This window comes from Syngnathoides biaculeatus, chromosome 13, assembly GCF_019802595.1.
Source record: "Syngnathoides biaculeatus isolate LvHL_M chromosome 13, ASM1980259v1, whole genome shotgun sequence".
Lineage (NCBI taxonomy): Eukaryota > Metazoa > Chordata > Actinopteri > Syngnathiformes > Syngnathidae > Syngnathoides > Syngnathoides biaculeatus.
The window spans coordinates 12,823,182-12,835,766 of NC_084652.1; the positions used below are offsets into that span (position 1 = coordinate 12,823,182).

The following is a 12,585-nucleotide window of genomic DNA, read 5'->3' on the forward strand; positions in this document are numbered from 1 at the left end:
TTCGTCTATTAAAAGAAATGTTGAGTTACTGGCAATGTATGATTTGTAGGTATTCACTTTTTTTTAATGATACCACATAATGATTCGTTGGAAAGAAAGTAACCTCATTTTGAGAGCCATGGCTCGATCTGCACATTATTTGGTGGCCACCGATGCTCTGAAGCGGAAAAACGTCAACACTCATTAGTTTAGGAAATGAACAAAAGACATTTGCGCTCCAGTGGCTGCAGACAATTTGCACTTTACAACAAAGACTCCCGCACTTCTCAGATGTGAAAATGACGTAAGTAAAGGCCAAGTCATGTGTAATATCGTCACTTCACAGGAACGCCAGATCTTGCAGATTAATTCATTCCGAGCATTTCAAATCATTGCTGTCATTGAAAAAAAGTACAATTTTTATTAAAATGTGTCAATACATGTATCCATTTTGCAATTTTTTTTTAAAGAGACATAAGGCAGGCGCAGACTTGCAAGTAACTTCCTGAATACTTAAAATCTTATGGTTTTATTTCCTGTTCCCCACACTAATGCAAAACATACGCACACGCGTCCGCGGCCCCATTGAAATCAATGCAAATTATGTTCTGTTTTTTGTGTACTCTCAAATTAGCCAACATACACACAGGATGCTCTAAAAATAACAAAGGTTACCTGGCCGATGTGTTTGACAAAGAAAAGCTCATTTGTAGGGACGTTATCGCCGCCAAGGTCGTCTCCTAGCAACAATACAAATGCTGAGAGAGGAAAAAATTGGTGTCAGCAAGCGAGACAAGAATACTTGTATGCCTCTCTTTTATCTAACCCTGGTTACTTGACAAATAAAGAGAAGCCGAACATTTGGAATGAACGGTACCTTCAGGAACAGAAATGTGAATATTTTCCAGTTGAGCGCTTCCTGGTATTGTTTGTCTTAGTCTCACTTCCTGCCCCACAACAATTCAACTGTACAATACAGGCTGACCTCTGCTTTAGTCATGATTTTACATTCACTTCCTACGGTACATGATGTACCACTAACTGCAATTTAAGACTTATCAGCTAACATTTTCCACTTGCAACCAACCAATGAATCAATCCCATATCCAACCCAAGATCTTTATCTCCATATGTGCCTACCTGTATCTTTTTATCCATCGACTGTACAGTGGGACCAGTTTGTCAATTTTTTTATCTTCGCTATCTAATCAACCAAGTCCAGAAAATTACTTGAATGACAAAGCATACTCACTGCACGTCAGTACAAGTGATCTTTGAGTATTTTATTTTATTTTATTTTGAAATGAAATTAGCAACTCTTTCAACACGGCGGAGTAAGAAATGCATAACCACAACAAGCCGGGAGTAATGTGTGAGAAACACACACAGACTCGCGGCATGCGCGCGTTTTATTTTGAAGATAACGTTTGTCACTTCCCGTTCCACTCCACCGTCGCCCTTCGTGCGCGCGCCCGCCCGCCCGCGGTATTTAGGACTCAGCAGAGAAACAAGCGCCCGACGCCAAAGACGAGAGGAGTTGACGCTCGTGGATTTTCTATTTGTGTCGTCACAAGTGAGCGTCAAATCGACTTATTTAAAAAGTAAGTTGACGCTACCTTTGCGCGGTTTTTTTTTTTTTTTTGTGTGTGATCTTTGGAAATGTGTTGCGTGTAGTGCTCAAATAGAATTTTATAAATCAAGACAATTAAGTACTTCAGGGTCCCTGGGAGTGTTGAGTTATGGTTTGTAACTTCGTGCATTTACATACGTGATGTGCGTAAACCGTGTTTTTAATAGTTTTTCTATTTCAGACCCAACTGTATATGTTACTTTTATGCAGTTTATTCAAGAATGAAACAAATCAAATTTGCATGTTACCAAGTGTTTTTCTCTCCTAACGACCTTAGCAAATAATCAACAATGCCAATTTAAAATAAAAACAATATGTGACAATAGTCACACTTGTATAAATGTGTATTACATTAAACGGAACATCATTAAGCGTGGTTTCAAGTTCCATTGATAGTGAGACATATTTTGTTCAGAGAACAATTTTGAATGTTTATACATTTTTGTGTTGGGGAACTGAAGCTCAGTGGTAATTTGACTGCAAATATTGATTAGAATCATTAAAATAGTAATTAGTGGCCATTTATTAGTCATTGTACCGTGATTGCTAACATATGGCTAATTTGACGCTACAGAAATATCTCATGGCACACAAAAATATCACACGCACTAAAATAATGATGATCTCGTCTGTTTTGACTGACATTAATTAATGCTGGGCGGCAGGGTGGGGCAGCCGGTAAAGCGTTGACCTCACAGTTCTGAGGACCGGGCTTGATCCCGGCCCCGCCTGTGTGGCATTTGCATGTTCTCCCCGTGCCTGCACGGGTTTTCTCTGGGCACTCCGATTTCCGCCCACATCCCAAAAACATGGAACACTAATTGGACACTTTAAATCGTCCGTAGGTATGATTGTGACTGGGACTGTTGTTTGTCTCGATGTGCACTGCGATTGGCTGGCAACCAATTCAGGGTGTACCCTGCCTCCTGCCCGTTGACAGCTGGGATAGGCTCCAGCACTCCCCGCGACCCTTGTGAGGATAAGCGGCAAAGAAAATGGACGGATGGATAAATAACCCTGTGTGAAATCTGGACAGAATGCACGGCAGCAGTTGGAAACAATGGTGGGTTGTACCTTCTGCCATCTAGTGAAGAGGATTGAATTGTTCTGCCCGTCTCAATACGTCAATGCGTCAATGCCACAGAATAGATAGATGATACATTTTTAGGAGTAAATGGATCATTTTTAACAGTTGGAAAGCACTCTTAACTCCCATATAATTTCCACCCCCAGCAAAATGGAGCTGCTGCCTGATGTGTGGAGACGGGACTACTGGCTTCCTCCAGGTGTGACCTGGGAGGACATGGACAAGCTGGCCCCCTGGGAACGCCCGCTGCCCCGAGACCTCCTCGTAGCAGTGCCCCTGGCTTTGAGCTTCGTCGTCCTGCGTTATGTGTTTGAGCGGTACGATGGAAATCCATTTGGGCATGAATATTAGCTCCTTCATTTGCGGCTTTCGGTCCACAATTCAGTGGACTAGGTGAGCAACTGCCCTATTACATAGTACTCCCAAAACTGTTGTGATCCCTCCATCTTCAAATCCCAAAACCCCCCGATTCGGAACTGATTTTAATGTATATTATTGATTATTACTTGCATATTTTCCCACAGTTTTCCCCCAGTTTAGGTCAGACATTTCCATCATATTAGTAAGACATGATACTAATGTGGCAGAACAGTGTACACTACTAGTTGACCACTGCACACTAGTTGTACTACTAGTGAAGTGTAATATTTTAACTAGTAGAATTTTATCATGTCCCTGAAAGAACTAGTGGCACGCATTTGCCAACTAGTGCACAGTTTTGCCTCACTAGACACACCGAATTGCCTTGAGAATTTTGAGCGACTAGTTTGATCTTCTGCTAGATAGCAAGGACGAATGTGTAGTAATGCTACTACACACTACTAGTGCTACTTTTGTCTGACTAGTACACAACTACTAGTAATACCTTACTAAATAATTAATTCGCCGTAGCACTAGTAAGACCTCTTTGTTTTCAATATCCTTGATAACCAGTTTAAGGTCCAAGTACTTCTATTTATTCCCATTAGGACAACTGCTGTACATGCTACTAGGAAGAAAAAACTATGCACTTGCGGATACCTGTGTGCTACTAGTAGTACTTTTGATGTTTAAAAATGCACTAGTTAACGTCTACCACTTCTGTAATAGTACTAGTAGCTCACAAATGTCAAGTAGTGGACAGTTTTGCTTCACTAGTAACATATGGTTATCTTTCTAGTATACCAAACTTGTTCGACTAGTGTGCAGAAATGTCATGCATTAAAGGAAAAAAAAAAAACATTACACGTATAATTGTTGTTCTAGTAGTGCTCTGACTTGTCTTGCTAGTGAGGACAAGGAACGTATACTGTACTTAAACTGCGCACTAGTAGGCTGAAAGCAGTGTCAGTACAGGAAAAAACATTGTTCACCTATCCCTTACATTTGTTTCTCGTATTTGAAAGGAAATCTGGAATACATATAGAACGACATGGGGGCATGAGTTCATCAAGTGTGTCTTACTAGTAAAAAATTTTCCAACACTAGTGCCACTTTTGCCTTACAAATATTTAATTACATTTTACGAGTAAACTACCGGTCCGCAGGAGTAAAAACTACACGGCACATCTCCCTGACGTTCACTGCGTTGCCGTCTTAACAGGTTGGCTCACCAAACGCTTTGACAATGACCGTAAACGCGCTTTCAAATCAGAAAGTAAACCGCTGCTTACATTCCCCTTGCACGAGCTTATCGAGTGACAAATATTTGTCAACGACGCTTACACGCTATTTCCTGATTGGGATCGGGCGTCTGGCGTTAGTCAGGTGGATGAGCTGCAGGTGTGTTTTCAGAACAAGCTTTGTTATCACTAGGGGAGAAAACCTTTGGAGACCAGAACAACAGCAGCTTTGTGCCATCTGAAGGGATTTGCTTGCTTTGACCTGCTTTCATGTCATATAAGAGCAGGGCTAACCGTGTGGTGCGCTGTACATTACAAGTAACTTGACTCATAGTTATTAAATACTGTACATAAGTGTTTTTTTTGGGGGGTTTGTTTGTAAGGTCAAATGCTATGGAAGAACTTGTGCCATTGTGATGAAAGAAAACACATTCCTGTCATTTTGAACCCAATCAAGCAGTTGTTCCCTAGCTTTTTAAACCAAGTACTGAAATTTTTTTTTAGCACAAAGTAACCGTCCGGGGAGTGCTGGAGCCTATCCTAGCTTCCAACAGGCAGGAGGCGGGGTACATCCTGATCAGATTGCCAACCAATCGGAGGGCACATAGAGTCAGACAACAGTCGGACTCACAATCACACTTAGTGGCAATTTAGAGTATCCAATTAATGTTGGATGTTTTTGGGATGTGTGAGGAAACCGGAGTGCCCGGAGAAAACTCACGCAGCCACGTGGAAAACATACAAACTCCACACAGCCGGGTCCGGGATTGAACCCGTGACTTCAGAACTGTGAAGCCAACGCTTTCCAGCTGAGCCACCGAGTCGCCACACAGAGTAATATAGTCAATAATAATGATAGTAAAACAAACTCAAAGGTTGAGGTTTTAGTCCCCAAAGCACTTTTAGTACACAAAAGTTAAATGCAACACCTAACCTACTACAAAAGAGTACTGTACTTGAAAAGCAAAAAGTAATGTACGTGACGAGTAAAAATGTAATGTACTCTACTGGATGGCTCTCTCTCTCTCTCTCTCTATATATATATATATATATACATAGACAATATACTGTATCCCCAGTTATAAGAGGGTGTGCACACTTGTGCAACTACCTTATCTCGGTTGTTTCAAATGTATTCATAGGCTACAGTAATGGTGGAAAACAAATGAAAGGCTTTATCTTGGTCTCTTTTTTTATATATATACCCAAAAAAAACTTGTCATTTGAAGAGGGGTGTCTATAATGACTTAATGGCAGAAAAATGCTCTTATCATCAAAAGCAATCTAAACATTCACCAGCACGCCTTCCTGATCTTGTCAATCAAACATATTGAGTTTGTTGACATTTGCCTGTAAGCACCGTTGTTGTTGTTGTGTTTTTTAATACAACAATGTAACTCTCCCACTTGCTTAAGTCGTGTCATCACATCGAGTGCGCTTTGTTTTCCTTGCCCCCAGGTTCTGCGCCCCGCCCATTGGCAGACGTTTGGGGGTCAGGAATAGGTTGCGGGTGACTGCGACCCCCTCCCCTCAGCTGGAGTCGTTTTACATGAAACAAAGCACGCGGCCAACACAGGTTCGACTCTCTCGACTAACGGGCCCCTCGTACATTTTGGTATTTTTTCTTTTATGTTCCCACTGGAAACACGAGTAACACAACGAGCTGATATTCAGTATTGTTCAAGTACCACCTTGAAAAATACTTGGGTTGCCGAGTTTCACTATTCATCATCACATAAAACAAGTGTTACTCCTAAAATGTACTGGAAATATTATTGTAAGTTACTGGAACATGCTAAGCTTCAACATTGGCATTTGAAAATTGTACTTTAAAAGAATGATTCATTTAAAATTGTGCTGCGAGCCAAAATACGAACTATGAGTGCTTGCCACGGCCACATTACCAAACTACAACAGTCCAAGCATAAACATCATATTGTTATTATTTATCCTCCTTCATTTTGCGACCAACTGTTGTGGAAAATAACATCCTCACTGCTTCGTAATTCCAGAGTGACATAATCGATTTAACGTCGCTGTGCGGCAAAACCCAGAGGCAGATCGAGACCTGGTTCCGACTGCGCCGGCGCCAGGACAAACCGGGTCAAACCAAGAAGTTTGGCGAAGCGGCGTAAGTAAATGACATTTTATGTGTTTATATGGTTCCATTTTTTCGTAAAATCTGCTGTGTTTACTTTCACAGTTGGAGGTTCTTTTTCTACCTAACATCCTTTGTGGGAGGGCTGGCCTGTTTAATCGACGTATGTTGTTACAGTTGAAAAATATATGTATTATTATTATTGTTTTTAGCTAAGTCATTCTTCATTATTACTGGTTTTTCTATAGACCCCCTGGTTCTGGGACCTCAGGGAATGCTGGAGGGAGTATCCAGTTCAGGTGGATAAGATGACAGTCGACTGTTAACATAACTAATGTACATACTGTACTAGAAGCAGGGCAGATATTAATGTAAAAATTGTTGTTTTTTTTGTCGAAATTGCCTGTAACTTTTGCTTTAAATTGGTACTGCTATTCCAAACAGCTGCACCATGTACATCATCTGGAGTAGTTCTGAATCAATGTTTATTTGATGATATCACAAAACAAAGACATCCATCCATTTTCCACACCGCTTATCCTCACAAGGTCATCATGTTCTGTCGTTGAATCCGCCACAGCCCTTGCAAAGACGTCACTACTGGTACTACATGGTGGAGCTGGGTTTTTACGGCTCCCTGCTACTCCGAATCTCTGTGGACATCAAGAGGAAGGTGTGTCACTCAATATTTCCTTATTAGTTATTGAGATATTCTGTGTATTATTTGTGCTTGAAGTGTGTTTTCTTGGTAAGGATTTTAGGGAGCAAGTAATCCACCATTTGGCCACCGTGTTCCTGCTGAGTTTCTCCTATTGTGCCAACTACATTCGCATTGGCACTTTGGTCATGCTCCTCCATGACTCAGCTGATATCCTGCTGGAGGTACACAAACGTTTTTTTTTCTCTAATACACTCCTTCTGTGGACAATGAGTATTATTATTACCATATTTCCACAAAATGTAACTCAAATTGAGAATGGGGAAGCTGTCTATTATTTATAGTGTAACACTCAACAATATTACCAGTATATTCCAATTTATTTCAAGTAATGATCATTGTTTTCCCACAATGTAATACAGCTAACTCTACCAATAAACCTAAAAACTACTATATTTGCCTATATTAATACTTTAAACTGCAAAGCTCATCTGTCAAGCTCATCTTACATACAAGACTTTCCATTACGTCTAAAAATGTAATGCAAAGATCTTAAAACAGTCGAGATATGTCACTTCAACACACATATTGAGGGACAGAATGGACAAAGCTTTGGGGAGCAGCCCCCCCCCCAAAAAAAAAGGTCACTAGGACAAGGTCCCTGGAGTGTGGCCGGCGAGCAGAACTCACTTCTTTAACACCGATTACTATTCTCCTATTAACAAAGGCTTTGGCATCATCTTGTGGCATGTAAAAAAACAAAACAAAAACGAGAAAAAGTAAATAGGTAAATTTTTCAGTGTCTTTTTTCTTGACGCGAAAAGGGAGGCATCGATTTGAGGGAATTGAATTTGTCTTCAGTGCAACTAATTGAGGCACGATGTGAGGAAATACGGTATTTTTTGTTTATTTTGTCCTCGTTTAGGACATAATAACAATCTTGTGCGTTGATGTCTTTTGCAGTCTGCCAAGATGTTTAACTACGGCTCTGGCTGGAGGAAAGTGTGTGACGTACTATTTGTGGTTTTTACTGCGGTATTCTTTTTGACTCGATTGGTGATTTTTCCCAGCAAGTAAGTCACCCTCCCTGCATATTATCTACATCACACATGGAGTATAATTTGCATTTTGTGACGATTTCCCAGGATCATCCACACGACCCTAATACTATCCATGGAGACTTTCCAACCTTTTGCCGGCTACTACTTTTTCAACATCCTCTTAATGGTGCTGCAAGGTCTTCACGTCTTTTGGGCTGTATTAATATTAAGGATGGTCCCGAAATTCTTGACAGGAAAGGTTAGACTCATCTTGGGTATTTCCAATCTTCACACTTTGAATTGGTGAAATACTTTTTTTTAATGGTGAGTTAATAGCAGAATGTGTATTTCTCAACTTGAGCTTCTGTTGTGCAGTGGAATGTTATTGTTAATAATTAACTACAAACAGGCTTTGATTTTTTTTTTACTCATTTCCGTTTCACATAAAAAGTTTGAACAATTGGATCGATTTTGGAATAATTCTGGAAAATATTTCATACACAGTTCTTAAAGGTCAAGTGTCATGCCTATAAACAATCTAAAATAGATATTGTTATAAAAAATACATATAACATTATTCACTTCAATGTCTATGCAAAAAAAAATATGAGCAGAGAGCAGGTCATCCATGCGCCAAGTTGCGGAAGTCTCATTCGACATTCAAGTAGTCGCCATATTGGCTGCATCTTCTGTCCGTGACGTCACCCCGGACATTCGCCATTGAAAACACGCTGTGCCGCCGACTATGGGAGACGAACAACAGAGATATTCGTATTTTTCCGACACCCCTCCTAACACGGAAGCTGTTTTTGCAGAAGGGAACATCTCACAATCGAATGAAGTGACCGTGGGCAATGTTACCCTGTTGTTTTGAGCCATATTTAGATGATATACGGATCACGGCCAAACGGCATGCGGCCAAACCACCTTCCCGTCCGATCCACCTCCGCGGCAGAGATGAGCCCCCACGGCCTGGCGCCACGACGAGCCACCCCAGCGGCACCGCGTCCACCGATCACGGCTTTAGGGTCGCACATCGACACATTTAGCATTCCTGACTTACGGATTACGTCCCCCCCGAGCTATCATTTTTTTTTTAGTAGCGGTATACACACCTATCTGTAATTTGGAACCCACGAAGCTTTGATTCTTTGCACCCGTGCAATCCATTCTTCACGACGAACCTGGTCTTTTGGAAAAGTATGAAGAGCAAATCCATCTTCCCGAGTGTTCAAGCAATGTCCAGCAATGCAATGAGACATTTTTTTTGGCTAACACGAAGGAACAACGAGCTACCTTCCCGCAGGTAAAACTAGTATAAACAGACTAGACTGCTTGAGTGCGCTACTGCCCTGTACGTCACTTCCTGCTTCTTCTCGAAAACAAATCCCTCGAGAGGATTTTCATGGCGGGAGTTAAAAAAGCCATATATGTCAAAATCATGTTTATAATGAGAAAACGGCTGGGTCCCTACCGGCTGCTGTTTTTTTTTTCATTAATAAGATACTAAAAATCATGCTGTGGACCTTTAAACAAAAGTTAATTCTTGGGTCTCTACATTTTGAACAAAAATGAGGACAAAAACTGGGCTTTTCTGAGGAGTCAGAAATCAGTCAAATATGAAAAAATAAAACTGATTTTCATGCGAGTTAAGTTAGATTTGTTAATGAAGACTGCAGAAATTCACATACAGTAATGGCAATATCACTTCTACTAAAGCTCTTTGAGGCAAAGTATGGAAAAAGTATCCGAAATATAATACGCTTTGTCGTCTCATCCCCTCAGATGGAAAAAGATGAGCGCAGCGATGAAGACAGTGAGCTGGAGGAGGATAAAGAAGACGTTCAAGGGGGAGAATATAGTCCAACGCGATGTCAAGACACCCCAAACTTCAAACTTCCCCCACTGAGTAACAACTGTGTCCTTAATAATCTCACCAAGCACAGGGCTTCAATTGCAGATAGAATGCGTAAAGCTCAGTAGAGGTGATAATTGTTATTATTATCATTATATTTTACTTTATTTTATTTACCTAAATCACCTTTGAAACCGTAGCAATCCATAATCCAAAGACAGCAAAGCATGAGATGGTATGCATTTTAAGATAGAATTGCTATTCAATTCATACTGTTGAGTCAAACTGCAAATGCGTAAAGCTCATAGAGATGATAATTGTTATTATTATAATTATATTTTACTTTATTTTATTCACCCAGATCACCTTTGAAACCGTAGCAATCCATAATCCAAAAACAGCAAAGCATGAGATGGTATGCATTTTAAGATAGAATTGCTATTCAATTCATACTGTTGAGTCAAACTGCATGTTTTCAAAAGTACAGTAGATGTGACTAGAATATTTTTTAAGTTTTCAATGTTGGGTGTGTCAGATTTATGTGGAAAAGACACAACATTAAGTACATCTGCAGAGTCTAGTGAGGGGTTATACATGAGCTGTATTAATAATGTTGCCTAAAAACTTTAAATGCAGCTATGAGTGTGTCGCCTGTGATTTTTTTTTTTTATGGAAACAACATAGCTCCCATATGACAACAACAATAAATGGATTTTTGTTCGTGTATCTGTGCCAGCAGCTTTTAGTGCTGGCCAGAACAATTTGATGCTCTTCCGCTAGATGGCACAAAGTGCAATTAAGGTTTATTCGCTTGTTGCATTTTATACAGCGTCATAACATGTTTGTGTTCATCGAACAGGCCCAGCTTTCACACCGAGTAAGTAGATTTGTGAGTTCACAGAGACGAGATCTTCATTATTTCAGTGTACAGTTGGGGCAAAGTCACATTTTTGTTTGTTTGATGGCTTGGCGTGAGTGTTTTACTGTTGTAAATGATGCGCCTTGGCTCAATAAAGGTTGGGAAACACCAAAGTACACTTTTGCATTGTGAGTGAAAATTGTGTTTTTAAGTGATAGTAACTGCTTGCACGACAAGTTGCCTTTTATGCTAAGGCTAAAACATACAGCTGGTCCACCGAGCCAACAACAGGTGCAAAGCCTCGGTAATGATGACTTTTTTTGGGCTTTACCTTTATTATTTTTTTATCCTTTGTTTTTATGTATTATTGTTTATTTTTTAACGTGACGTCAGCAAAAGTATATGACAGGTCAGGTTTTTGTGGTTAAATACAAACATCGGCGCCAGTTCTACCGTAGTCTCTGTGGCGCAATCGGTTAGCGCGTTCGGCTGTTAACCGAAAGGTTGGTGGTTCGAGCCCACCCAGGGACGAGCATTTTTATTTTTTAATATTACGGTTTTTTTTTTCCTCTTCGATCTTTTTTTGTCAAAATGCGGAAACCCCAGTACACTTTATCATGACGACGTTGTTGAAGCCCTCAGCGATCCTATGTCTTGACGGCTGGGGACGATTTATTGACCCAACCGCTTTGAAATCTCAGGAGTGAAATCATAATTTTAAGTTTCGTTTTTGCATATGAAGGGCTACTTGAGGAAATGTGTGTGTTTCATCCGTAGCAATCTTTGAATCTCATCTGTGCTGTAATTTTACACCAATGACGTCAATTTGGAACGAGAACGGTAACTGGAGCAGTTTTTCATGTCGCGCTTACGTCATAAAACCACGTGATTTTTTTTTATTTATTTACGACGCCATACTGCCTGTCAAACAAAGCCTTGTTGAAAGTTAATTCCGTTTAGACGAAATTAAAACACGTCTGATACCACGACGTCCAGTGTTTTGTCCGATATTGTTAAACAATTAGAAGGTAACACAGGTAAATTGGTAACATTTGACCAGTCACGGATGTGAAGAGTTATGCGCCATAAAATCAACCACATTCAACTGTTGGAACTACTGCTATATAGAAGCCCACAAACGACATTTGGAAAATAACACCTGGAAAGAATCCTATATGGCAATTTAGTGTCAAGACTATAATCCCAGCCATTTTTCAAATGAGAACCCCCCCTCAGTACCAGCCATTTTGGGCCATTGTGACCAATTTTTCAAAGCATATAGAATATTGTGTGTGTGTGTCGAAGACAAAGAAGAGGAGGAAACCGGATCCAGCGTCAGAAGAAAAAGAGGAATGCACAGAGCCTACAACTGAGTGTAGGGACTTTGAATGTTGGGACTATGACAGGAAAAGCACAGGAGTTGGTTGACATGATGATTAGGAGAAAGGTTGATATTCTGTGCATCCAAGAGAGCAGGTGGAAAGGTAGTAAGGCTAGAAGTTTGGGAGCAGGGTTTAAATTATTCTACCACGGAGTAGATGGGAAGAGAAATGGAGTAGGGGTTATTTTAAAGGAAGAGCTGGCTAAGAATGTCTTGGAGGTAAAAAGAGTATCAGATCGAGTGATGAGACTAAAATTTGAAATTGAGGGTGTTATGTATAATGTGGTTAGCGGCTATGCACCACAGGTAGGATGTGACCTAGAGTTGAAAGAGAAATTCTGGAAGGAACTAGATGAAGTAGTTCTGAGCATCCCAGACAGGGAGAGAGTTGTGATTG

At 40.4% G+C, this 12,585-nt stretch overlaps 1 protein-coding gene and 1 non-coding gene across 4 annotated transcripts; both read left to right on the plus strand.

Moving 5' to 3' along the window:
• Window positions 1-1,176: 1,176 nt before the first annotated feature.
• Window positions 1,177-10,082, plus strand: LOC133511157 (ceramide synthase 2-like). 3 transcript variants are annotated; one of them, XM_061839823.1, is made up of 11 exons: window positions 1,177-1,580; window positions 2,843-3,013; window positions 5,756-5,873; window positions 6,310-6,428; window positions 6,501-6,558; window positions 6,644-6,694; window positions 6,976-7,068; window positions 7,149-7,277; window positions 8,017-8,126; window positions 8,199-8,352; window positions 9,879-10,082. In XM_061839823.1, exons 1-11 carry the CDS (start codon window positions 1,321-1,323, stop codon window positions 10,074-10,076), a joined length of 1,461 nt encoding a protein of 486 aa, XP_061695807.1. In that variant the 5' UTR covers window positions 1,177-1,320; the 3' UTR covers window positions 10,077-10,082. The 3 variants fall into 3 exon arrangements, with proteins under 3 accessions (XP_061695807.1, XP_061695808.1, XP_061695809.1); XM_061839824.1 differs by lacking the exon at window positions 1,177-1,580 and adding an exon at window positions 2,531-2,672; XM_061839825.1 differs by lacking the exon at window positions 1,177-1,580 and having other exon boundaries at window positions 2,951-3,089.
• A 1,182-nt stretch (window positions 10,083-11,264) lies between these two features.
• Window positions 11,265-11,338, plus strand: trnan-guu (transfer RNA asparagine (anticodon GUU)). The gene has a single exon. It is a non-coding gene; the product is annotated as a tRNA-Asn (tRNA).
• Window positions 11,339-12,585: the final 1,247 nt, after the last annotated feature.

Coding starts and splice junctions, on each gene's coding strand:
- LOC133511157 (XM_061839823.1), top strand. CDS start 1,321: ATGCATAACCACAACAAGCCGGGAGTAATGTGTGAGAAACACACACAG. Junction 3,014..5,755: donor CTGCGTTATGTGTTTGAGCG/GTACGATGGAAA, acceptor CCTTGCCCCCAG/GTTCTGCGCCCCGCCCATTG. Junction 5,874..6,309: donor AAAGCACGCGGCCAACACAG/GTTCGACTCTCT, acceptor TCGTAATTCCAG/AGTGACATAATCGATTTAAC.